This window comes from Triplophysa rosa, linkage group LG6, assembly GCF_024868665.1.
Source record: "Triplophysa rosa linkage group LG6, Trosa_1v2, whole genome shotgun sequence".
Lineage (NCBI taxonomy): Eukaryota > Metazoa > Chordata > Actinopteri > Cypriniformes > Nemacheilidae > Triplophysa > Triplophysa rosa.
In genome coordinates this window covers 8,070,542-8,097,209 of record NC_079895.1, presented here as the reverse complement: position 1 = coordinate 8,097,209, position 26,668 = coordinate 8,070,542, and the positions used below count along the sequence as shown (strand labels likewise).

Below are 26,668 nucleotides of genomic sequence, written 5' to 3'. Positions count from 1 at the left end.
CAATGAAAACATCACAAACACAAAACAGACCTGTAGCTTGAAAGTGGACATCTTAAGTGCAGTTACAGGACATTTATAAAGCAGAAGCATCCTTTTGCTCCACCCATTGAACCACTGAGCTAAATTTGCAGTCAGGTACAGCAAGTGAGAGAGAAAGCAGTGGGCAAAGCCACTTAATTCCACAGCTTTGAGCAAAACCCTGTCTTCTGGGATTGTTGATCCCTGCTGGTTCTGGTCCCAGAATGTTTAGGTCTATGCATACATTTAATGTGGCAGCCAAGAGGCATAGCTCTTTACTTTCATCTTGGACAAGACTGATATGTTGCAGTCTGTGTGCCAGTGTGTTGAAAAACTTTTAGTGTCCCGTGGAAGCTCAAACTGGGGTCCTATAAAAGCCCCTTTACAGAATTTATAGAGCTGTCTCTCTTCTCGTCTCTCCTCTACAGGCACAGATGGTAAATGAAGGCCTAGAGGCTTCTCAAAGCCAGCGGGAGTGTTTTTGCTGTTTGGAGTAGCATGACCTAACTGTCAGTTTTAATGGCTGGGATGGAATTAGACATTGGGATAATCTGAGACTGGACTAGTGTCATGAAAACATGTTTGTGTCTAACAAATCAATAAGAGGCTATGCATATACACGAGTAAAGGGTGTTTGCAGAGTAACTGTATTAATCCAAAAATAGAAACCCTGTCATCATTTATTCCCCTTAATTTCGTTCAAAACCTTTATATGACTCAAAAGATGTCAGTAATGGCCAGTGTTATTTTGGGGTCACCCAGCCATTTAAAAGCATTCTGTTTTTATAAAATATTAGCAATTGCAGTATGATAAGACACAAGTTCAATATTAATGATTAGACTATCTCTTCTGCCAAGTAATATAACTGCTAAATAATAATACCTAATTGGGATGTTTATGGGCTACATACCAGTTTTGCCCCCATACCAACTCCTCTGGCCCTATCCACACCCCCCAGCTATACGGCCCACCCTGATGGTCCTATGGTGACCTACATAGCAGAGATTATGTAAAGGTCACTAGATTTTACTAAACCCTCTTGTCATTCTTCCTGTGGGATATGTGAGCCAATGGGACCACTGTATAGCCCCAAAAGCTCATTGCCAAATTTCATACCAGTGATCCCATTGCGAAAATAGAAAACTCGAAGTTAACTTATCCAGGTGCCAAAAATAACTGTGATGATATAACATCACATTGTCAGTGGTAGGCAATCTGCTTTCTTTAACCAGGTTGCTGTGGTTTAGTGGTGAGCTTTGCTGCATGGTATTTCGGCGAGCCATAAAGGCAACATAACTCCGAAACCCTTGCATGATCTCTTAATTGGCACACATTTCTGAACACAACACAGCACAGCATTAGTATGAAATAGTACAAATGACACATAGTTCGTAGTAAAATACATTTCTTTTTATTTCACAAGGTTATAAAAAGGGTAGTAGTGACCATTGTTCAATACTGTTGTTGTGGATTACGGCCAATCCAGAGATGCTCAGAGTTTATCCCGTTCATAAAGCAAACAACAATAAGGGTCACTATATGAAGACCTTCTGATACATGCGACTTGTTGAGCTTGGTATCAATCTAAATTCAAAATAATGGAGAGCCAAGTAACGGTTCTTCACGGTTTCTTTTCCTTGTTATCAAAAATAATCTACAGGCACTCTATTGTTTGCGAATGTATACCGGAAGTCAAGGGCAGTCCACAAACGCGCATGTGCAGTAACGTTTATGTTGTTGCTTTGAAACCGTCTATATACAAATCATAAGTTAACTGGAACACATTATTAGAGTTTGCTTTGCACAAAAATATGGTGGTATTTGTGTTTAATTATTTAACTTTAAAATACCTAAGACCATAGTGCTTCAGAGCATGCTCATTTGGTTATGTGTGAAAACAAGCGGTGCAGAGACTAAGCATTCATTTGTGACTACAATGATAGGAGTGGTTTTTGGATTAGTCACTGCAAATCCCTCGCTGACACTCGGTAGCAAAACCACAGCTGCTGGGGTAAAATTGAAAACTGACTCAACCACGGAGAACAATGTGTCTTCCATGCCAAAGTGAGATGCAACCCCGTATCCCAGAGTGTGTGATGAAGGGGCGTTAAGCTTTAGATGTTCTGATGATAATATTTGAAGCATTCACAAAATTCTCTGGATCGTATTCTCTTAGCATCTGATTCGCAGCATCCTCGGTATAGTCTTTAAGACCGAAGAGATTCCGAAGAGATTCATTTTTCCAGATTCAGAGGGACATGCAGTGGGGTTTTTAACTGTCTTGGCAACCGTCACGGGGCTGCTGCTGGCCTCACGACAAATGTCCGACCAATCTGTCAGACCAGACTGTCTCTCTCTCTTAATCCTCTAGATGATGCATTGAAACATGGAAATCCTGGCATTCCTAGTCAGATGCCGGGATGGAAAAAAGTCTGCATGTAAGGCTTATAGTGATGAGAAGTATTAGCGTATCAACGCCTGTCTAAAGGTCGAGCAAGGTCGAATAATAAAATGGCGGCCAAGAAAGCGGCTAGAGCACAGTTTTTGTGTAAATAAAGTTCTAATTTTTCTTTTTACAACTTTTGATTGCATTTCTATCGTAGTATTGTAGTTTTAAAATATTCATTAGTTATCACAATGGCGCACTCTGTTTATATTTCAAACTGAATTCCGTTACACTGCCTCTGAAGGCTGTCCGAATGTGTTTCTCGGATCTGCCTTCGTGCCTAAATGCTGCCTCCGAATGCATTGCTCATGAGACAGCGAGGCATCAAGTCGGCTGCCTAAACTTTCGGACGCGGCCATTGAATGGCCTATTAGTTAACAGTCAACTATTAGCACGAAAATGCTTATGTTTTGGTTTAAAACACATTTTTAATAAATGAATGTATGATTCTTTAGTAATAAATTATTTTTTACTAAACATAATTTTCAAGTATCAAATAAAATCAAACAAGGTAGTAACTATGTGGACATTTTAGCGACATCTAGTGGTGAGGTTGCAACCAACGGCTCACTCCACCCCTCCCTTTCAAAGCACTACATTGGCTGACACAGGGCTAAGATGTCGTCACATTTTCATTTCTTCGCCGAAGGAGACAACGTATTTACGAAACGCGCTCTGTAGAGCAATATGTCCATTTGAGGCTACTGTAGAAACAAGATGGCGATTTCCATGCAAGGGGACCCGCGGTGTATGTAGATAGAATACTAAGGTCATGAAAACATAACGCTTATTATGTAAGGGCCGACAGCTACCTCACGGTCAACTGCCGGCCACACAAACATAAAAAAATGTAACAATGTCCAGGCCTGGTCCTCTCTCGTCCTTTACTTCTGTCGCTCGTCCTTTTATGCTTCCGCTCCTCCGTGAGAGATGCGAGACCGGTGCAACGCACTGCTGACACTCATTATCACTCGTGTCACCGGCCTCTCACCGTTCCCCCACGGCTCTCGTCCAGCCTTCCTCGTTACAGTCACTGAGAAGAGTTTAGGTGCAGTGAATGAGTTATTTATCTTGTGCTGACAAGTTATTTATCTGTGTAACAAGTGCAACTTTTTATTGGTAGAAATTGGAAAGACAGAATCAAAACTAAATATTTCTTATTCCCGCCATCATTATTGGGCTCTCCAAGTTGCTAGTCAGCAAAGCTCTACTCCTATCCATCCATCCATCCACGAAAGCCCACTTTGGATGAGATATGCAATAGAAACAATTAAACGATTTAAAAGTGAAACACTGAAGACAAAAATACTTTAAAGTCTTCCAGTGTGAGTGCTGCCATTCTGGTCCATTACAGTCATGATGTGGCCATGAATGTTGCTGCTTGTCACGGAGGCCTGGTGGCCATAGCGGGAGTTGCCTGACAGTAAGAAGAGATAGTTTTATATGGAGAAAATATAATGAGATGTTATTATAAATGTTGTTAAAAATGTTATTATAAAATAATTTGAAAGATTTCCCTTTAATGTCTATGTAAGGTTTTAATGTGACACTTTAGAATTATAGCATAAGAAGCATAAAATATACTCGGAGTGTTACGTGTCTAACGTTATTCTGGAGGGGTAATTGTTCATGTGCTGTTTTTTTGTTTAATGTAGTGTTGAAGAAGAAGAAGAAGAAGAAGTTTTATTTATATAGCGCCTTTCCATAGCTCAAGGTCGCTTCACATAGTGCTATACATACATTTGCACATCCACATACACATTACAAACACATAAGGCCACAAATAGCCACATTATCCAAAATACATATTGAAAAGATACGTTTTTAGCTGTGTCTTGAAGGTAGGCAAGGATGATATATTACGAAGTGTAAGCGGTAGCGAATTCCATAATTTAGGAGCATTAACACTAAATGACACCACCTACAGTGGACAGCCGAAAACGAGGAATGGACAAAAGACCAAGCTCAGATGATCTGAGGGTCCGGGCAGGAGAGTAGGAGCAGAGTAGATCAGACAGATATGGAGGCGCAAACTGGAGGTGTTCTCCCGTTTGCTGCTTTTGAATAAAACAAGAAAGCTGAATGGATCAAGTGAATTATGGAAACGTGAAAGCATATAGGCCTATTTTACATTCTTTTTGAATTTAATACAAAACTGTGGAAATGAAAATTAATTTAGTGTTAGTTTTGGTTGCTGTTGCTGAAGAACTAAAGAAAAGAATACCACTCCAAGACTGCCTCCATGTGGACATATTTCCACACTACAATCCTTTTTCATTTATCCAACCTTACTGTATTTATACTGGCAAAGAAAAACTGTAAACATGCTGTTGTGCTTTTAAATTTACATTAAAGGTGTTGCATATATTTTCTGTTTAGTGTATGTTTATCTTCGACATAACTACAACACATCTACAAACATAAAAATAAATTCATCCAAATGATCTTTTCAGAAGTTATACATACAGTAAATCCTTCATCCCATTGATTCTTTATTTGTTTGAAACAATAACACCATAAAACACTTTTTTGAAGATTTACTTTCCTCATGCAGTCATGCAAGAAATGAATATCAGCTACTTCATTTCATATTTAGTAAATCCCAACAAAAATGATTACAATTTTTGTCTAAAATTATTGTTTATAGCTCACCGACAAAATGTTAAATGAGTCTGCTAAATGGTTTAATATGTAAATGTAAAAAAATCTTGTAGTCTCAATCAGGGCCGTCGCAAGGGGGGTGCGAGGAGAGAATGGTTTTTGCGGAAGTTTTATGATGATTTTCTAAAAAAAAACTAGCAGTGAGTTTATCGTTATTCCAACGATCGCAACTTTCACACGCATTTGATGGACAGATAATGCTGTTTTAATGCTTTGTTGTTAATGCTGTGGATATTTCCGCAAAAAGTTTGCATCAATTTAACAGCATTAGATTAAAGAGGGTAAACCTTTACTGTACACATCCATATGATGTATCCAGATGGGGAGAGATGGACTCTTATTTGATCAGTAATGCCTTCGCGTCTCTTCGTTCAGTAAGTTTAACAGCATTATTAAAAATGGAAACTTTATCATTCAATCATTCAAATTAACTGTACACTGAAATGGACAAATCAGATGGATTAACACAGTAACAGTAAATCAATACCTCCTGGCTCAAGTCAGCTTTCACTTTATTTTGACATGTTGAAGTGCGAGTCAATTCCTTACAACTCACTGAGCAATTCAATATTTAGGTTATATTCATATATATTATTCAGATGTTCAAACATTTGACATTGACAAAATGACATGTGTTGCAGTTTTTTTTACTTTAAAACCTTTTTAGACAAAAAACTGATTAGGAACTGCCGCTTTACAAAGTTTGAAGAAAAAAATGCGAGGTTCAATTTAACGAAAAAATGTCAAACCTTTTTATAATGTTTTCAACGAACACTTATTACTCACCCTGAACTAACTTGTGTCTTCTCGCGGCTCGACGTTAGTAACAGTAGAAGTGTTGATCGTGGCATCTTCATGGTGGCTAACGTTAGCTTTCACAAATTTATTGAATGATCCTTTTACTTTTTTCGCCCCCTGACTCGTGTCGACGAAATATCCTGTGGTGATGGATTGACTGAAGCTACAGAGGACAATTATGATTATTATACAGTATATTTGAATTATGAATTAATAATTATGTATAAGAATATATGTAAAGCCTAACATAAAGGTATTAAGCGTAGTAGTTTAAGTCTTTTACTGATAAGGACCCAACCACAAATATAACATTTGGAAATATAAAGCATGCGTAAGGTGTTACTCTCCAGGTTTAAAAAGCATACATAACAAAAAGACAAAAATCAAAAGCAAATTCCCCCGAACATAATCTGCATTTAGCTAAAATAGAAAATGAGACAAAATGTTAAAGATAAATCTGTTAAACATTAAGTGACCTGTTTGTACACATACAGTAGATAAACATGTTTTAATGAGGATGACGGTTAGATTATACCACGCTGAGAACCAGTAAGAGCATCCATCTTGCCAAACATATCCCAAGAAAGTTGCTTTTCTGATTTCTTAAAAGATGATTTAATAAAGAATCATGAGAACAATCAAAGTATGACGTTAGAAATCAATGTTTCATATGTGTAGTTCATTTAAAGACATTAAAAACTGTAAATTATAAAAACACAAAACAAAAAAATAAATGAAAAAGGTAGGTTGGAGAAACTCTTATGGCTGAGAAAAAGGAAATATATAAATAGTTATTCTTACGTATTCCGTTGAAAGCTGATCTTTACCCTCACCTCTGTTTCTCTTAGTGTGTCAGTTGATTTGGACCCTTTTAGCTTTTGTCTGGTCACGTCTAAAAATTATATGTGCCATCACGTTTATCTATTATCATAATCTAAATAAAGCCTTATTTAATTATTGTGTGTAACATTTTTAAAGTTCAAATCAAAGTTCAGACCTGTTTGTTTACAATGAACTTTTTATCTATTACATTTTAAGATAGGCTACCTTATATGTCTCCATCATATTCAAGTAGTAGTCTCTCAAACATTATATTAACATGGATATGATTATGAAAAAAGTTAGTTACAAGTTCTCTTCAGAAATGTCAAACAATTAGCCTACAGGAGTGGTGAGTCATCCAAGGAGTACTGGGTGGATATCACATGTAGGCTTATATGTATGGATTAATCACAAAGTCTGTTTTTCATGTTATATTAACGTGCATGTTAATTTAGTAAACATGTGTAAACATGAAGAAACAATTCAAGCTCTTAATTTATACTACATATTTATATCACATCTGGCCTTAAAGAATAGGCCTACTTTAGCAGACGTTATTGATAAACTTTTTGATAACTTGTTTGTCCTTTTTCGCATATTCTTTTGTATTTTATTGTCTTTATAATTTGTTTCGTATGCGCTCTGATCCTCCGTTTTTTAGAGGAATTGACAGAATAATTTAATTGTAGCCTGCCAAAGTAGTGACAATAAAGCGCTGTGCCCGCGCAGTTCTCTGTTCTTTGATGGGAGCGCGCACCCGTCTTCAAGAACTTCTGAAGAGCGCAAAGATCTCGCACCAGTTTCCACGCGCTTCCAAAGTAGTCGGACAACCTGAGGATGACCATAACACAGAAATCAACTTTCCCTGCTCTTCTGTTGCTACTCTACGGTAAGAATACTGTTATGGCATTTTAAAATTTGCATGATATTCTGGATGATGCGTTTTAAAAAACATAACATTTTGTCCGAAACTAGAACGCTATACAAAGAGTGAGTAGAAAAAACACTTTCATTCATCATTTGAATTTTTTACATTTTTCAAAAATATTTGTTTAAATTTGAAATATTATCGCGTTCATTTATGTCTTTCTTGCAATACAATTATTTTTTCAGCGTGTGGGGGTTGTTTGAAAGTTAGATGAATGCTTTGAGTGTCTGGATAGGCTGGGTGGGGGTCCTGTAAGACGCAAACAAACTTCTTAAGCAGCATTTGAACACATGAGATTCTGAGGGTGATTAAATGTTCCTGAAGATGTTGTGGCAGAGACCCTTTCATGTTGTAGATGCCCCTTAACTGACTCTTGTGTACTGGTCATTATCGTGATTATCAAGACAGCATGCTGAGCATGCCATGAGAAAATCTCCATCCCACCCTAGTCTAACAGTGTATATTACAACTTTGTGCAAATTAGGCCTATAAAAAAACTTTATTAGTATGATTATTTGAAATTTATTTAACAAATAATATAAAATGTTTCTTCATATAAAAAAATACACATTATTATTTTCTGAAAAGAAAAATTGTTAAATACCTTGTGCCATGGGTTGTGGTTTAATGGGTTTTTTTAGTTACAGAAGTATAGCAAGTCTTTGCCTCCGATTGTGGGTAAAAAAAACTAACCATCTAGAAAACAAAAGACACTTTCTCACACTTTCTCCAGAAATCCATGAGAAGGTTTCTGTGTTTAAGGAGGTTATCAGGCCTGCTCTGCCACCCCCACTATCCAAAGCTAGAGTTTGTCAGAACATCCATTACAGACATTCCTACACATCCCCGCTCCTGGCACGGCCAGAGAGAGTCGGCAGGAATTAGTTTAAGTGATGTTTTGTGTTATGAATCACCTCACAAAATTAAACGAAAACTTAAAAGCTCTAAAACTGAAAATGTTGTCTTACAATTTTTTAAAGAAAACAGAGATAAAAAAAGTTGTTGATGCAGGGAGTGTGCATGCATGCATAAACATGTGCTGATTAGAATTATGTGAGAAAAGTTGTGCAATGTGTAGAAGTGATATTTCAAATAAATAAAAGTGGCCGTTTAAGTTAATGAAGTTTTTGTCACAATAAAAACGATTCTTCACCTATAACTAAGAATATAATTGCATGCTCTGTACCTTCCACTGTAAATCATGATATGAAATAATGTGGAGTTATGCATAAATCTAGCATCTCTTCTCTTCTGCAGTTTATATTTCAGCTTCTGTTACCGTGACAACCAGAAAACCGAAATTGGAGGTGCATGAAAACACAAGTAAGTTGATTACACTTTGTTCAGTGTTGAGTTATACAGTATAAGAGCTCTTAGACCGTATTAACTGACACTTTATCTTTTTTTTGCAAAAGATGCCGTACTGTCCTGTGAGTTCAGAACAGAGAGAGAAACACACCCCCGTGTTGAATGGAAGAAGAGGGCCAAAGATGTATCGTATGTTTATTTTGATGGTGAATTTACAGGTGTGTTGTTGTTTTGCTCACTAATAGACACTTACACATTTTTTACCCATTAGTTGTCAATCACATCAATGAGATTTCTTGCAGAATAAGTATGTGTTTCTTAAGCAAATCTTCATTTTCTTTATATACCGTAACCAGATTCATTTAAAGGCCGTGCATCCATTGACGGGGCAACGGTGACCCTTCGTGGTGTTACACAGAAAGACTCAGGCGTGTATCAATGTGAGGTCACAGCCCGCCATGACAAAATCAAGCTAGGGGAAGTCATGGTCACTCTCAGTGTGCTTGGTGAGAGTGGAACTTTTTTTTGTCATTTGGTTTTGGATGCATTGTTTTTACCATTGAGCATTAATGATGATGTAGTGCTAATGAGTCTTACGCCAACAGTGCCCCCACATGCACCGTCATGTCACGTCCCAGAAACAGTTGTGAGAGGTTATTCTGTCGAGATGCACTGCAAAGACAAACTGAGTGTTCCCCCTGCCACCTACAGCTGGTACAAAGACAACAAACCATTGAATTCAGCCCCTGAAATCAACTACAGCCTGGACCCCAAAACAGGGACTCTGGTTAGTTTCAATCTCTTTCTATAGGGGCACAATAAGTATCACAGAGGACCCTAGTGGGCCACCCTCTGGACTCGGGATGTTATAGATTAAAACAAACTAAACTTCCGGCAACCTTTTCCTCTGATGGTTAACATGTAAAAACAACACTGATTATAGTTTGGCTTTGATACCTTCATTACATGACATGTTTGTTTTACATCTGCTGTTTTTCTTCCTCGCTTGTGAACAGAAGTTCAAGAGTGTGTCCAAATCTGATGAGGGCCAGTATCGATGTGAAGCCGCCAATGGGGTGGGAGCACCCAAAAGTTGTGCCGGTCGGCATATGAGGATAACAGAATGTAAGCAAAACACAGATTGATAATATAATGAGAGCTCAAATATTATTTCAGTCTTTTGAAATAAAGTAGTCCATTATACCCACATTTATTTGGATAAAGATACAGACCACAATATGTAAAGAATCAGTTTTGTGGGCATTATCAAAAATAGAAATATTGAGAAATAACCTGACAGGTTAACATTCAAGGTTAATAACAAATGATTTTGTTGTGCCCTGTTTCAGTTGAGCTGAACCTGACTTTAGTTATAGCTGTAGGAGTGGGAGCCTTCTTGCTTCTTCTCTCTTTCATTCTAGCCGTCTGTCTGTGCTGCAGGAGAGGATGCTGTTGTAGCTGTCATCATAGTGAGTTAAACTTCAGTCAAAACTATACAGATTGATGAGAAACTTTATATTCCTCTTTCGTATTAAACTTCTCTTTATCTTGATCCTCTATTGAAATTCTTGCATTTGCCAACAGAGAGTAAAGGAGACAAAAAGCAAAGGTATCATTAGCCCTTTAACACATAAAAACAAAAATATATATTATCGACTTTTATAAACAAGATGGTTATTACTTTTCAGTGCCAAGACCAGCTATAACCCTCCAACAGATGTAAGTCCTGACATTTTTTAAAATTTTCCTATACGTGGTTCACTAGACCATAATTCAAGTTGTCTTTGTTAATCAAATTAGTATTAAATGTGATGTGTGTGATAGTTTTCACTGTCTATACATTTAGTATATGGAAATCAACCTCTTTGCAAATTGAATAGGTGAAAAACAGGAGCTAGGAGAAAATATTTAAACAGTGAAAAAATGACACACATCACCTTTACTATAGGTAGAGGTTCAAAAACTGACTAATACAATGACCATTGTTCATTTGTCTCCTCAGCCCAGACATTACAGACACACACAATCCTTTGTGCTTTGAAGAGTGTGGACACACACACACCTGTGATGAATGGTTAGAGTTTGTATATTTGGAAAGCACCTTGATGACCCTCTTTCTGTTTAAAACGGTGAAAGGAAATATGTCGCTGAAACGATTGTAATTGGAGCAGTTCTTATTTATCAATACATCTGATGGTCTGACACTTAGAATTTTATCTTACATCAAGTGCATTATCTGTTTCTTAGTCGGGTGTTAAGATCAGAACTAAAGGTGATTTCAGCTACTGTAAAAGGTTTCATTTATTTTTTATAAAAATTGTGTAGCATTATAATTTCCTTGTGTTTTGGATGACCTTGAGTTTATAGAAAGTACTGTACAAATATTGCACTATTGCATATTTCAAAAGGAATGCTTTTGAGTTTTTCACCTTTTATTTTGAAATCAACAAGGCATTGAATATAAAGGCCATTATAGTAATACAAATGTAATGATCCTATTGATTTGTGAGGTAACAGAATTGACTGTTCTCTGGATGTTTCTGAAGTCAAATTAATTAATGTTTATAATTTAATCAAAAGCATAGTGAGCCAAAAATCTCTGCGAAAGTTGTTCACTTGCGAAAAACTTTATGAAGGTGCGCAGCAAAAGCTGACAAAATCGTTTTATGGACATACTGTATGCAAAGTGATTAATTTGCTCAATGCAAAATTCACTGCAACACCTTTCCTTGGTACATATTTTTTGCAGATTAAATTACTGTAGCTACTGCACCACGATAATTTTTTTAAATAAAGAAAACATAAGATTGTTTTTCTCTACGGTATTTTATTCATTAGCTTCAAAGGACTGTAAAAATATATATTTATATTAATTTATATAGTTATGCATTAACATCTGCTGAGAAAACAATGACATCAAATGACACTTGTGGCTGCACTGATCCACAAATGACTGAACCATTTCTACAGTTATTTGGATAATAATTCACCATCAAAGACTATTGACTGTGAAGATATTTTTTTTAACTTTTTTGCAATGATTGCAACAAATATGACCCTGGTATTACTGAGCATTTGAAACATTTATTAAAACAAATTCTATACAAATATACATAAATTCAATAACTTAATTAAATAAACTAGTAAAAAGGTCACGAAACCAAACAGCAATAACGAGCAAACAACAGGTATACGTAGTGATAATTCAATCTGTGTACAAATAAAATACTTGCGTAAACATTTTCTAGCCACAAACTTAACAAAAGTGAACAATAATTACCATTAATAAACAAATGGTAACCATAACAGTAAAAAATGGGGAAATGTTCACGAAATTCTCTTCATGGATTCGCACACACTAGGCAGTAGACCGTTATGACCGCGTGTTCCTTGCAAATGGGCATTTTGCATTTTTGGCACATCATGCTAGTTTTTCTGTTTTTTTTGCCACATGCCCGACACCTTTTCCTTTTGCTCTGGGTAGGTGCGGTGGGGGCGTCATCTCCTTTCAAATGTTGTGCTTCCTTCAGCAAACAGAGAGAGGCTGGTGTGCGGGGAATATACTGTCGTCTTTCCATTAATGGGAACACCAGAGCATTCCCTAGCTCTTCCAGAAAATGCCTCCTTCTGTTGCTCATCCCTCTGTTCCATGAAGGATTTATTTCTGTCCACAAAACAAATGCATTGTAGGCAGAGACATCCAACATGTGGTAAAAAAGTACCATGGACCAACGTGATGATGTTTTTTTGCAGGAGTATTTGCCAAGAACCTGAAAAATGACATACAAAAACAAAACATTTAGCTTATCAGCTGTAACAATCGACAATTCTCTTTTAATACATTTACGCATTTGGCAGACGCTTTTATCCAAAGCGACTTACATTGCATTGTATTATACATTTGTTTCTGACTATGTGCAATTCCCAGGGATTGAACCCATGACCTTGGCATTGCGAGCAACATGCTCTAACCACTGAGCCACAGGAAAAATATATGAAATTAATGAAATGTGGAAATAACACAAAGGTACACAAAAGTAGTAAAATACCTTATCGAGGTTAGAAACGCTATCTTTTGTCCGGTTGTAGTCTGATATTATTTTGGGCATATGGTCGTCCCTGATGCTTACTGTGGCATCTTTGTGATGCGTGCTCATGAAAAGCACATTTTTTCTTTCAGAAAAATAAGACAGAACAGTATGTGTGTCAGTGAAGGCAAACTCAGACGAGTATTGAGCCCTTTTATTGTATGATAGAAATGCAAGTGGGAGTTCTGTGTTATTTTTCCTTACTGGTCCAATCATGGTCAGGTTCTTTTTGAGCAGCTCCTGACCAAGAGCATACGAGGTGAAAAAACGGTTGCATGTGATGGTGTGTCCCTGGAGACCAGACGTCATGTCTAGGACCACACGCTTCGCCTGATTGTTTACTGGCTGTCCATCATCAGGTTTACCAGTGTAGACCTGCATGTTCCACACATAGCTTGTCCTGGCATCACATGCTGCCCAGAGTTTAATTCCATATCTGCCCAGTTTTTGGGGCATGAAATTTCTGAAGGGACAGCGACCTCTAAAACGGACCAGATAATCACCCACAGTAACATCTGGACCTGGATTAAACACGAGTCGCAGGCCTTTAACCCACTTCTCCCAGAAATCTCTAATTTCCGCCAGTTTGTCACGCTTTTTCCGTCTTTTGTCCATGTCACTAAGGCAGATGATCCTTGATAAGGTCATAAACCTGCCCTTTCGCATGGTAGCACAAAAAATTGGCCTTCCAGTCTCGCCTTGCCATAAACTTGCTAAAGGCTCATGGCGGGATCGATACACGCCTGCCAGAATCAAAAGGCCAATATATCCCTGTATGTCTTTCCAGTCCAGCTTTTTCCAGCCTTTACCCAACACACGTTGTGCCTCTAGATTGGTCAAGGTAATCAAAGTCTTTCTCATAGACTCTGAAAAAAATAAATCAAACGTTGATTTTATGTCTTCAGCACGAGAACATGAAAACTTGGTTGGCCCAGGGGTCTTTTTGATGGCACATTCAACCGGTAACGTCCCTGCTGTTTGGATAGGAGACGGACTCCATATTAAGCTCCCATCTTTGGACTGGTAATTCACGTCGAGAGGGCCCGCTTCAGCAGAGACTTCGTCAACAGCTGCTTGGCGATTTGGTTCAGAGTCTGTGTTGTTCAGTGTTTCAGAGTCTTGTGCCCATTGCTTAGTACCCGTCTGGCCTCTTTCACCATCAACCAGGTGTAATACATCATCCATGAACGAACTGTAAACAAAGTGACAAAAAATAACTTTAAGCTGCAGAAAAATGTAGAAACATGCAGTGTTTTGTCTGCCACATTCTGAGCAGTAAAGGACCGCCTACTTACCAGTCAACCAACCACTGCACTAAAACAAGATTTTAACTACATGCATACTTAAACGAATCTATTCTAATATACGTTTTAGTCTTGGTCTTGATATAAATTCGACATAAATATGATATAATTACGAGTACATAAATGGGTTCTGGGCTCAGGATGTCTTATGTAACGTTATACAAAAGGGGACCAAGCATTGTAACTCTGACTAAAGAATTTTATTAGTAAGTTTGTAATGCTCGAAATATTTTACTGGAAAAAAACTGACAGCAATGTCCAAGTAACGAGTTTCAAAACAATGATGTTAGCATTGCCCTTTTAAAGCCCCAGTCAATACACCGAAGCACAACACCCTACTTGTCTGCCGCTAGCTATTATTTTAACGTTACACAAAATAACACCACAATACAGTATTTGTCTAAACTGCATTAGATGGGGTGTATGTAATGTTGCTGTCAGTGGGCAGCAAGGCCTCCTGCTCATCCCCGCCCCCAATGCAATGTTGACCAAAAACCAGTATGAACATTCGCTCAACTTATTAGCACACACTAAACTACAGACACCCAGCTTTATTCCTCAAAAGATCTAACGCAACCTTACCGATCGCGATAAAGAGGTACGTGGGCTGTAATTTTATTGTATATGCACTTAATGTACACAGAAACCCTCGTTACATATATGCGAGTTTATAAGAGTGTCAGTTTTCCCGCTTTCTGGCGGAGATACGCGAGCTAAGCTAGTTATTAGCATCCTGAGGGGGAACTGAGCTAGCCGGAGTGCTAACACTACTGACAATAACCCAGCCCTCTCGCATTCGACAAAAAGTAGGTAACGTACAAAACTTTGGTGTACTTTAGGCGGGTCAATTTAACATTGTACCTATTTAACAGAGAGACCAAGTAAACGTAAATCAGTGCCAAATAACGCGTGAGCTTATTCGAGGGAGTAGTAGATGATCCGTTCATTCAGGCGTGTCTCTCTCTCGACAGCGTAAGCTAGGCAGCTAACAGAGGCCAGGTATACATACATATTTACAGTTAAACACGTTCGATGACTAAAATGATTGTACCTGTCGTGGAAATGACACCATTCACGAATCTTATAATTAAACTCCGTGTTGTTTCCGTCCGTTTCTTCGGTCGCACGACTGTTTTCGGAAGTCTGTCAGCCGCCGTGACTTCGGCCAGGATTTCCGGCTGCTTTTACATCTGCCCTTCTCTTGTTTTGTTTCCGTTTCTTCCATTTCCGTTTTAACTTTCCAGAATCAAAAGTCTTGATATGTAGCTACTCCCGAAAAGTTTCAAAAGTTTTGAAAAGCTGCTTTTTACTTCGATCTTTGCGGTTATATTACGAAATCCAAAACCACTCCAACATGGCAACTGCGTTTGTATCGATTCGCGAGTCGTCTTCCCACCTAGTCGTTGGTGGAAAATATATTATTAAAGTGTTGGGTTTAAATCAAGCCACTCTTTATATAGATAATGGACAGAGCAAAAGAAATACATATTTAATAAATAAGTGCGTTTTGTGCTTATTATCAGCCACAGTATGGGAATGATTTTATGATGGGCCTATTCTGAGGCAAAGCCTCGGTGTTGCGTGAGAGTTGCAGACTTTAGAGACTTCATATTCAGTCCACTAAAGTACAAGGAACTAATGTTAATGTGTTTATCTGAACATTTACTATGTTTGCGACGGCGTTTGATATTATTTATTATTTTGCATCAATTTAAACGCTAAAATAGTTTCAACAAATAAAGTTTTATTTTGAAATATAGATTTTGCTCTTTTTTTTTACTGATTATTAAATAAATGTCATACTGATGATTAAATAAATGTCTTTTTCACATGTTCTAAATGCATTCTGTTTTAGGTAAATAAGGAGTTGAAGGGATGTCAAAAAGTGAGACAGAGGAGATGATTGAAATTGAGATCGATGGACAGGAGAAACAGGAGTGTCTAGAGGAGGGGTAAATTCAGTTTTTCTCTTCTGTAGTCTCTATCGTCTTCTCTCAATGTGTAGTATAAATGTTGTGTCAATGTTTGTTTTAAAAACATTTAGTTTATTTGTGTGTTTGTTGTCTTCAGAGTTGAGGAGCAAACCATTACAGCAGCTGAACTGATTACACAAGATATAGACATCAATGAGCCGATTGGTAACCTGAAGAAGTTACTGGAGCCTCGTCTTCAGGTCCAACTGGATGGATATGACATATGTTTGCAAGATATTCTAGTATGTGATTTTGTATTGGTTTGATCTTTATATAGTAGGCCCTACACTTATTTTCTTAGGCTGTGCATTCAGTACACAACTGTCAGTTTTACTTGGGCTGTGATTATCATCTGCACCAGCAGAAATCTCTATAGTACACTAAAGGCACGTGTCTATTCATTGTTTAAAGTATTCTCTCCTGGTCTCTGTCGTTTCCTCATTTAGTTACATCCTGACCACAGCCTGTTCGATCAAGGAGTGAAGACAGATGGCACAGTACAACTCAGTGTGCAGATTGTTACGAAACAGGGTAACATTTTATAATCATAAATAGTATTGCAACTGGACAAATATCAACTAGTGCCTTTTAGATAAACATTAATATTTACAGCAGTAGAAGTATTTACAAACCTAACTCACTGGTGCACCTGTGCTTTGTTTTAGGGGAAGAGAAATTAAATATTCTTGAGATCGTGAAACCAGTGGAGACCGTGGAGGTAGTGATCGATCCAGATGCAGCTGCAGGGGAAGAAGGCCATCTAGTAGAGGATGGGCAGGTGATCTCTGTGGAGCGAGCTGCCATTGCAGATGAGACCTCAGAACAGGTGACCCGCTGGGCAGCAGCATTGGAAGGCTACCGCAAGGAGCAGGTTCGACTGAGCATCCCCTATGGTGCGTATTTCAAATTATAATTGAGTTTTAAGTTCTGTAAATATTGATTTTATTGTTAGATCAATTCATTTTTTACATTCTTAGCAACTAGGAGTGTTTAGCTATGTAACCAGCTCTGTTGGATATCTGTTTGTCAGACCCGGTGCAGTGGACAGCAGATCAGGTGATCCACTGGGCAGTCTGGGTGATGAAAGAGTTTGGCATTGAGGAAATGGAGGTGGGAGGTATTCATATTCCCGGCCGCCAGCTCTGTGCTTTCAGCCAGGATGAGTTCCTCCAGAGAGTGCCCAGCGGAGAGATACTGTGGAGCCACCTGGAGCTACTACGCAAGTGTAAGTTTCAGGGAGGAAACAAAGAATGTGTGTGTTGGGCTGTCAACGTTAACGCATTTGATACATTTTTGAATACATTATATAATCACACTCTTATTCATGTAAAGGCTTTTAAACCACTTAAGCGCGATTTGAAACAGTTGCTTTGACGCATTCAGTGTAGATAGACAGCTTCTAGCTGTGGGATGTGGCACAATGCAACGCGACAGCGGTCCAGTCTGGTGTATACAGTCACGGGCTAAAGGCTGCGTCAGTGAATCTCTGTCAGAATCTGCCAGACAGCGCACCAGTATTAAGTTCTCTTTTGTGCTTGAATAAACAGAAACACAAGATTATGCCAGGAATCCTGTTTTGGCTAGTATTTTCGTAAACACAGATTTCAACGTGCTAAATAAAATCCTAAATGAATGCAGAGAGTTGTGAAAATGAGAAAGGGCGTCAGATCTGCCTAGAGCGGCAGCTTTGAAGGGGCCACATTCTTAAACCTGCTGCTGTGACTCCTGTCACTAATGTTAATCAAAGAACAAAAGAAAAGAGGTTTTTACTTATGGTTTCTGATGGATTTCCACTAAAAATAAAATAAATCCACTCCTGTCTCTTCTTTGGTTTAAACTCTGTGCAGTGACTACATTGCATGTTGTCCACGAACTTTAGCCATGGCGTCACGTACACCGCTGTCGCTTGTGAAAACAACAATGGCGGAGCGCGGTGGGTGGAACTGTGTAGATTAAGGGGGCGGTAACATTATAATAAAATCCGTTTTGGACGTCACAATCGGAGCGAAATCTGAACGGCTCGATTTCTCACATGCTTGCAGGGAAAGGCACACCAAAACAAACTTACTGGGTTCTTGTTTTTCACGTTTTCTGGGTTGCTAGATGCACCGGGGACCCGATTATAGCACTTAAACGCAGAAAAAGTGGAGTTTTCATCTGATGTCTCCTTTAAAGACTGTAAAGTGTTTGAGAACTAAATTAAATTTCTGTATATTTCCTACCTGTTAGACATGATAGCTCTCAATTATACTGTACTTCAATGTTGAACGGCTATAATTAATGTTTGTAAGATGGGAGGAAACCGGGTTAAAGATTTGACTTTGGGCAGGGTGGGAGACAGGAGGTTTGTAAGCAGATGTGCGCTTAAAATAAAGAAAAAATAATCAATTTAATGGTTGCAGTACTAATATCAGAATTAGGGATGTCAATTTAGACAAATTCCCATTCATTACTCGTTAACATTAATACTGAAATATGCTTCTGCAGTTGCATATAGGCGTGACAGCGCGCAAAAGCCACGCAAAACGCCATCTTCCTCACCTGAATAAAAAGGTTTCTAAATAAAACAAAATGCCTAGTAGCATTGTTAAAATGAATCTGTGATTGATAATATAATAAAATTATGTATTTGATAATTAACATATGGACTAAATTAACATGGATAATTAACATATGGACTTCTTTGTCTAAAACAAATGCTTAAAATGTTTCTTCATTATTATTCTTAACGAAAAACGTATGGTTAAAACGCACTTATGGTAAACTTTTACTATTTCTTTTGATACCAATAGTTATTCATTCATTATTTACTTTTAATTAAACAACAAAAAAATAGTACACTGACAAACTTGCTTATATGAAACAGAATGTTTATTAACAAAACGAATAAGACTGATAACTGTACCTGTTTTGTAACGTAAATAAATTCAAAGATCTTTGGATTTTCCCCTTACTTCAACACAGTTTGTGGTTTATTATTATTTTAAATGAAAATGCAACAATAAAACAAGGACAACGCTACTTATATTAAACAAAGAAATAAAACTTTTATTAATAAAAGCTCTCCTCCGCCTTGACCTGTCAATCACCGCGCCTCACGGCTGCAGCTCCCGCTGACAGACGTGCACCTCGCAAACTCTTGCGTCCATTGTTCAAATGAACTTTCTTTTTATTTCTATAAAAGAAAAATGCAAAACTAAGGTGTGTCGGTAGCCAAGTAATGTAATTAGTGGATAGCCATTGCGTTTTTCCATGAGTCTGCTGTATGTGTTATGCGCATAAGCTGCACGCACGTGCATGACTTTGAACTCGATCATCATGAAGTTATTTTGAGTAAACTGTTATCGACAATTAATCGATCGTCGATTAATCATTAACATCCCTAATCAGAATGTTGGCTGTGTTTTTTCTACTTCAATTTGGAGATTAAATGTGAAATTATTAGAATGTAAAAGTATATTTAAAAGGTTCATATGGTGCGAATACGTGTTTTTCTGTGACTTTGGTGTGTTATAAGTTGCCCATGCATGTATTAGACATGTAAAATGTGACCCTGCACTACAAAACCAGTCTTAAGGGTCAATTTTTCGAAATTGAGATTTTTACATCATCTGAAAGCTGAAGAAATAAGCTTTCTATTGATATATGGTTTGTTAGGATAGGACACTATCTGGTGGACAATTATTTACAACTATTTACAATGCTGGAATCTGAGGGTGCAAAAAAATCAAACTATTGAGAAAATTGCCTTTGAAGTTGTTAATCTGAGGCACTGTAGCAGGCCATCCACTCACAAAAATAAAGTTTTTATACATATACAGTAAAAAAAAAAAATATCTACAGGAAAATATCTTCATGGAACATGTTCTTTCCTTAATATCCTAATGATTTTTGCAAAAAGAAAAATCGTTAATTTTTACCCATACCATGTATTTTTGCCGATTACTAAAAATGTTCCCGTGCTACTTAAGACTGGTTTTGTTGTCCAGGGTCACAAATTGCAAAAATTAAAGTGACGGAACAAAAGATGCATTCTATCTGAAAGCGAATGCTCACCCAGACCTGCCTGAAATGCCTCGTGTAACCACACCCCCACAAATCTACGTCAGTTTGTGGTTGGATTTGACCAAGACCGCCAAATATATACGCAAGTAAGGTGGGCGTACCTGTCAGCACAATTGCTTTGGAACCTGATGTTCCAAATATGGTAAGAGGCGTTACATTTCTGTCACACGCTTGAAGTATTCGACCAATCACTACGCACTGGTTAACTGGCCAATCATAGCAATCCTCGCTTTTCAGAGCCATGAGCTTTGTAAAAAACCTGTGCGTTTCAGAGAGGCGGGGCAAAGAAGAGATACAAACATGCACGGTATGTGGAAAATACAGCGTTTTTGAACATTAAATCGTGTATACACATTGCATTACATCTAAAACAAACGATAATATTCGTTTTAGCCCTGTCATTTGACCCCTTTAAAGCCATTAAAGGCGAGGTAACCAATTTCCGAATTACGCTTTAGACAACCGAGTCGGGCCGAGTACCAAAGCAACCTTGTAGCCAATCAGCAGTAAGGTGCACAGGGCAGACATTAGCCGAGCCGAGCGCTGATGAAAGCGAAAGATGGGGGTAGGGGTGTGTTTGTTGTGGTGATTTGAATATCAACAAGGCTAAGAGAAATCGGACACCCCGCCTTTAATGTTATGTGCGATTAATCATGATTAATCACAAAAAATGTGTGATTAATCGGATTATTTGTTTTAATCGATTGACAGCAGTAGTATTTTTCAATGAACCAATCTTTAATACAAAATTTGTTTAGCCGTTATACAACATCTCTCTAATGTTGTGTGCAGATGTACTTGCGAGTCAGGATCAGGGTCAGGAAGCTACAGTCACCATTGATCAACGTGAGTGGATCTTGCATTTTATCTGTTTTTCCAATGATTATACTTTTTTCTGCTCAAGTTAATCAACAAAAACAGTTTTTTAATAACAAGGTCTACACATGACTGCTGCTCAGGAGGCTTTTATGTCTCCAGGGGACACTTATGCTTTTATTTCAGTTTTTCATAAAAAGAAGCATGTGTTTGTCTTGTGAGTAACAGTTTCTTGCTAATTTCCAGCTGTGCAGATCATTCCTGCCCCTGTGCAACAGGCCACGCCCACAGCCATTAAGGTTCTGAAGCACAACAAAACTCCTCGAGCCCCCCGTATCTCAGGAGAGGAGCGCAGCTCTCCTGGCAACCGCACAGGTACACACACACATTGTCATTGCAACACACATTAATATTGCAGATTTTTATTTTAAAGTACAATATGGATAGGTTTTGTAGAATTAAATTTTAAAATGAAATGTTCATTATTTTCAATATGGTTTACTCATAAACATGTTTTTATCACACACTATATTGGGTGTTTCCAGAAACAAATTGTATAAATAATTAATTTTAGTTCCAATTCATAACCTCAACGTGAGTCACCTCTTACATTTTTAATTGTGGCCAACCCTCATTTAAACACAACTTTTGTCTAAAAAAAAAGTTCGCGCCATTTGTATTATTGTGTTCTGTGTCCTTAGGTAATAACGGCCAAATCCAGTTGTGGCAGTTTCTCTTGGAGCTGCTGACGGATAAAGACTCCCGGGACTGTATTTCCTGGGTGGGAGAAGAAGGCGAGTTCAAACTCAATCAGCCTGAGCTGGTAGCTCAAAAATGGGGTCAGCGCAAGAACAAGCCAACCATGAACTACGAGAAGCTAAGCAGAGCTCTCAGGTGAGAGTACATCATTTCCTCTGACCACCCATGGAGGTTTCCAGTAAAATTATATGGTTTTGAATAGGGCTGTGCAAAAATATCGATACATGTAACTATCGCAATATTTTTTTTTTCGATAGTGTATCGATAGTGATAAGTCTACTATCGATATATATATTTTAAATCATGTCAAATACATACGGCCAAAAGTAAACGGAAGCGAGTATGGCAAAAAAAATAAGAACGCTTGGAGCTCTCAGAGCTGATTTGTTGGTGTGCTTTGGTTTTCAAAATAAGTAATGGAGTAATGAGTTATATAAAATAATGCTGTTTGTAGGCTTCGCAAGTCATGAAACAAGTCGCTTGGCTACTGCAGTGCATTAGACAAAAAGTTTATTAAGAAAAGTAACTGACATGTATTGTCACCAGCGCATTTACAGCACGGATGAACCAGGGGTTTTATACTGCCCATGTTCAGTGTTTTAACTGTAATGCACCTAAGCTAAGTCACAGCTAAGTGACTTGCGTGAGCCACCTTATTCCCCTGTGCTACCCACTTGAGGGGCGCAATCCACAGTTTGAGAACCCAAACCTCTGATCTAAAGGTCCATGCATCGCACATCATGGCCACTCTGCAGAGGTAAGGGATGTTTTTACACTTATCCTTACAGAAAACCCCCGGTGGTGCACAGCATGTTGTATTTCTAGCTCTGCTTTTTACATTTTCTATTTAAAGTATTGCAATATATCGCAAATGTGTATCGTATCGAAGTGTATAGCAATATATTGTATCATGACCCATCTGTCGTGATATGTATCGTATCGGAAGGCACTTGCCAATACACAGCCCTAGTTTTGAAGCGATATACCTAGCAATCTGTTCATGCTTTTCAAAGAGCTCCATCAATTCAATGTTATACTACATCCACATGCATGTAACTGATATTTTCTCAAATTCTCGAGAATTTCTCAACTTAAATAAGCAGTTCACTATGAAAATAATTTGTTTGAACATGATGTAATCGCTAAAATGATATTATAGATCCCTTTCTCGCCGACGTCACGCTTACTGGAGCTCTAGCTGGAGGCAAAACAAAGGGTAAACTGGGGGTGGCCAGTACAAACCAGCACAGATTCGGCTACTAAGGAGTTTAAAATATCGTCTTGTTGTGTTGTTAAGTGCCACAATCGACAGAATACAGTCTCCAATTTGATATTTTAACACTTACCTGCTGCCACTGCCAAACAAAAACACGGACGACAGCTGTAGTTAAACACAATAAAACTAGCATACTGAACCTAAACGATCATCAAAAATTCTTTTGTTGGTGTGGATTATGATTTGGGTATGTGTCTAAAATATCTCACGAATGCCTAAATCAGAAACTGGGGAACAATGTTATTTTTCACGTAAGTTAGCGTTAGCTTTGAACTCATAGGGTATGCTAGCTAACTTTGTTAGTTATACAACTAGCAACTATCGGCCAGAAACTAAACATAAAGGAAACTGTTTGTCATCTCTTTTTCTTTAGTTGTCACAAGTGCATTAATATAAAGGGAGAGGGAACAGTGAGAATGCTCATGTTATGTATCAGGTTTGTGTTCAAGTAAATGCATTTGCTAACGTTTGCCATTGTTGGTACACGCAGGCATCTTTAGATTTATACGCTCTCAGGTAGGGATGTCAATTTAGGCAAATTCCCATAATCGATTTTCATTTACATTAAGGATCAATTAATCAATTACTCGTTAACATTAATACTGAAATATGCCTCTGCAGTGGCATATAGGCGTGACAGCGCGCAAAACGCCATCTTCCTCACCTGAATAAAAAGGTTTCTAAGTTTAAAAAAATGCCTAGCAGCATTGTTAAAATTAATCTGAGTGATTAATAATATATTAAAATGATGTATTTGATAATTAACATATGGACCTTAGGGCTGCACGATAATTTATCGCGATACCACTAAATCCTATTGAAATCAAGCTGGCTGTGATATGCTTTTATCAATATGTGTTGATATTTTTTTTAACGAGTAGCTTGACCGTGAAGCATGGCTCTGGGATCAGTAGGAAATGCTGCTCGATCTAAAAAGAAGTGCGAGTTTGAGTCGCTTATAATGTGCATTTGAAAAAGCAACACCCGTCAAACATTATCATTATAAATATACTTTATTATCATGAAAATACCTGAGGAGGCTTGAGTAACAGTGATAAAAAGATGCCCATAGGCATTTCCTATATTCTAGAAAGTGTTGTGGTCTTCTTCTGCAGTGCGTATTTGGAGTTTCCGCACGAGAGTGCCCTCTGGCTTTCGGATGCAGCAGCATTTTCCCGTACTTCACTCAAAAGCTGTGCTTAAATCACGTGATATTTATCGTTGGTTTATCGTGACAGCCCTAACCAATATACAATGTGTCGCCGCCTCAGATGTGCACTCTGGTAATTATAAGCATATAAACAGACTCGTATCATTGTGCGCGTCTGCATGAGAGAATAGGTTGATTTGTTATTATAAGCATGTTATTTTCTTTCTAAATGTGCATAGGACACAGCGCATGGACACTATCGACAGTATTACAGAGAATCTGTAGAATTCAAAAAAGGGCATTTTAACTCACAAATGTCCATAACGTGTTACAACCTTTAGCGGTCCTGAAGTTGAGACTTGTCCCACCTGCAAATTATGCCTCAATGTGAGACACATGTCGCCACCACTTTTTGCCAAGTCAATTGTGTCCTGAACACTTATTTGAATAAAACTAAGCTTGTGGAACAAACACGTTGTGAACGCGCCGCTTGTGCATCCATTGTCCAAGCTCAAAAAATGTGTAAACCAATAAAGAAGTGTAATTTTAACGTAAACATAATGTAAATAAATTCAAAGATCTTTGGATTTTCCCCTTACTTCAACACAGTTTGTGGTTTATTATTATTTTAAATGAAAATGCAACAATAAAACAAGGACAACGCTACTTATATTAAACTAAGAAATAAAACTTTTATTAATAAAAGCTCTCCTCCGCCTTGACCTGTTAATCACCGCGCCTCTCGGCTGCAGCTCCCGCTGACAGACGTGCTCCTCGCAAACTCTTGCGTCCATTGTTCAAATGAACTTTCTTTTTATCTCTATAAAAGAAAAATGCAAAACTAAGGTGTGTCGGTAGCCAAGTAATGTAATAAGTGGATAGCCATTGCGTTTTTCCATGAGTCTTCTGTATGTGTTATGCGCATAAGCTGCACACACGTGCATGACTTTGAGAACTCGATCATCATTAAGTTATTTCGAGTAAACTGTTATCGACAATTAATCGATCGTCGATTAATCATTAACATCCCTACTCACAGGTTATCTTTACTATACACGCTTAGTTTCTCAGTCTGGTAGGTGTAATAGGTGTAGATGTCAGGCCACTTGACTGGAGGTAATCCTTTCAGTTCGTCCCTGGATCCATTGAGTGAGGCGTACAGGTCGGCCAGGTTCATGGCATTAGTTAACTTTTTCAAAAACAATCTCGGTCCTAGACAGTGAGTGACCTTAAATGTTAAAACTTAATCAGATTTTTTCTAGTCATTGTCAGAAAGCAAGCAAACAAAACGTGCTACCTAGCATTAGAAATGCGGTCAGTGGGGTCTTTCTTCCTCAAGCTAAGCTCCGCCCACAAAAACACGTCACAATGTTTACTAACAGTAAAGGCGTCTATAAAATCTTATTATAGGACATTAAACCGCTTAATAATGCATCTATGCTAGCATTATCTGTAGCAATAATTTAAAACAATTGTTAACCAATTTCTGTTTCAATGGATGAGAAAAGTTGGCACAAGAAAAGAGAACTCCTCTGTTTATCCATTCACTGATTATTTCCTTATTATAGGTACTACTATGATGGCGACATGATCAGCAAAGTGCAGGGCAAGCGCTTTGTCTACAAGTTTGTGTGTGACCTGAGGACTCTGATTGGATACAGCGCAGCAGAGCTCAACAACCTGGTGACCGAGTGCGAACAGAAGAAACTCGCCCGGGTACAACTGCACGGCCTCGGCCAACCCGTCAACACAGTCACGCTGGCCACCGCCACAGGGCAGCCTTTCACTACAGTCACTTTGGCTGCAGCGGCTTTAGAGAAAGACTGTTGTTGAGGCGTGGCTTGTCGCTCCCAGCCAATCGGGAGAAAGGGTTAAGATGGGAGGAAACCGGGTTAAAGATTTGACTTTGGGCAGGGTGGGAGAAAGCGGGTTTGTAAGCAGATGTGCGCTTGTGTATGTATGTTTGTGTGTCCTTAAAATGCTTTGAGTGAGTGAGTGCATGAGTGAGACAAAGTATAGATGACTATGTATGAGCTTTCAGTTTTTGTATGCTTGTTCTCTGACTGCAGGGTAGCATTGACTATATTTCCATTGTATATACTCTGTTTTTGATAGCCACGTGGGCAGTGTATTTTGATATTTTCCCTTTGTAAAAGATCTTTTCTTTTTTATTTGGAGTGTCCGATTCCCTCAAGGTGAGGTACTTTTTACTGGCCTCCGGAGGGCAATAAAGACACAGTTGGTTTTTGAAGATT

General features: G+C 38.2%; 3 protein-coding genes across 7 annotated transcripts; 2 read left to right on the top strand and 1 right to left on the bottom strand.

The window, feature by feature from the left end:
• Positions 1-7,289: 7,289 nt before the first annotated feature.
• jam2b (junctional adhesion molecule 2b) lies at positions 7,290-11,665 on the top strand. Of its 2 annotated transcripts, none has more exons than XM_057337004.1 (10): positions 7,290-7,635; positions 8,932-8,997; positions 9,090-9,200; positions 9,339-9,488; positions 9,588-9,769; positions 9,999-10,107; positions 10,404-10,451; positions 10,567-10,591; positions 10,671-10,701; positions 10,985-11,665. In XM_057337004.1, the coding sequence occupies exons 1-10, from the start codon at positions 7,584-7,586 to the stop codon at positions 11,021-11,023; spliced, it is 813 nt and encodes a 270-aa protein (XP_057192987.1). In that variant the 5' UTR covers positions 7,290-7,583; the 3' UTR covers positions 11,024-11,665. The 2 variants fall into 2 exon arrangements, with proteins under 2 accessions (XP_057192987.1, XP_057192986.1); XM_057337003.1 differs by having other exon boundaries at positions 10,332-10,451.
• Positions 11,666-11,837: 172 nt separating this feature from the next.
• LOC130556207 (piggyBac transposable element-derived protein 4-like) lies at positions 11,838-15,559 on the bottom strand. Of its 2 annotated transcripts, none has more exons than XM_057336998.1 (3): positions 15,426-15,558; positions 13,032-14,262; positions 11,838-12,752 (listed from the first exon to the last, which is right to left on the bottom strand). In XM_057336998.1, the coding sequence occupies exons 2-3, from the start codon at positions 14,253-14,255 to the stop codon at positions 12,324-12,326; spliced, it is 1,653 nt and encodes a 550-aa protein (XP_057192981.1). In that variant the 5' UTR covers positions 14,256-14,262; positions 15,426-15,558; the 3' UTR covers positions 11,838-12,323. The 2 variants fall into 2 exon arrangements, with proteins under 2 accessions (XP_057192981.1, XP_057192982.1); XM_057336999.1 differs by lacking the exon at positions 11,838-12,752 and having other exon boundaries at positions 13,040-13,155; positions 13,275-14,262; positions 15,426-15,559.
• Positions 14,842-26,664, top strand: gabpa (GA binding protein transcription factor subunit alpha). 3 transcript variants are annotated; one of them, XM_057337001.1, is made up of 10 exons: positions 14,842-14,972; positions 16,230-16,326; positions 16,445-16,589; positions 16,794-16,878; positions 17,013-17,240; positions 17,378-17,572; positions 21,205-21,258; positions 21,475-21,603; positions 21,930-22,122; positions 25,982-26,664. In XM_057337001.1, exons 2-10 carry the CDS (start codon positions 16,250-16,252, stop codon positions 26,244-26,246), a joined length of 1,371 nt encoding a protein of 456 aa, XP_057192984.1. In that variant the 5' UTR covers positions 14,842-14,972; positions 16,230-16,249; the 3' UTR covers positions 26,247-26,664. The 3 variants fall into 3 exon arrangements, with proteins under 3 accessions (XP_057192984.1, XP_057192985.1, XP_057192983.1); XM_057337002.1 differs by lacking the exon at positions 14,842-14,972 and adding an exon at positions 15,162-15,180; XM_057337000.1 differs by lacking the exon at positions 14,842-14,972 and having other exon boundaries at positions 15,624-16,326.
• The last annotated feature ends 4 nt before the right edge of the window (positions 26,665-26,668 follow it).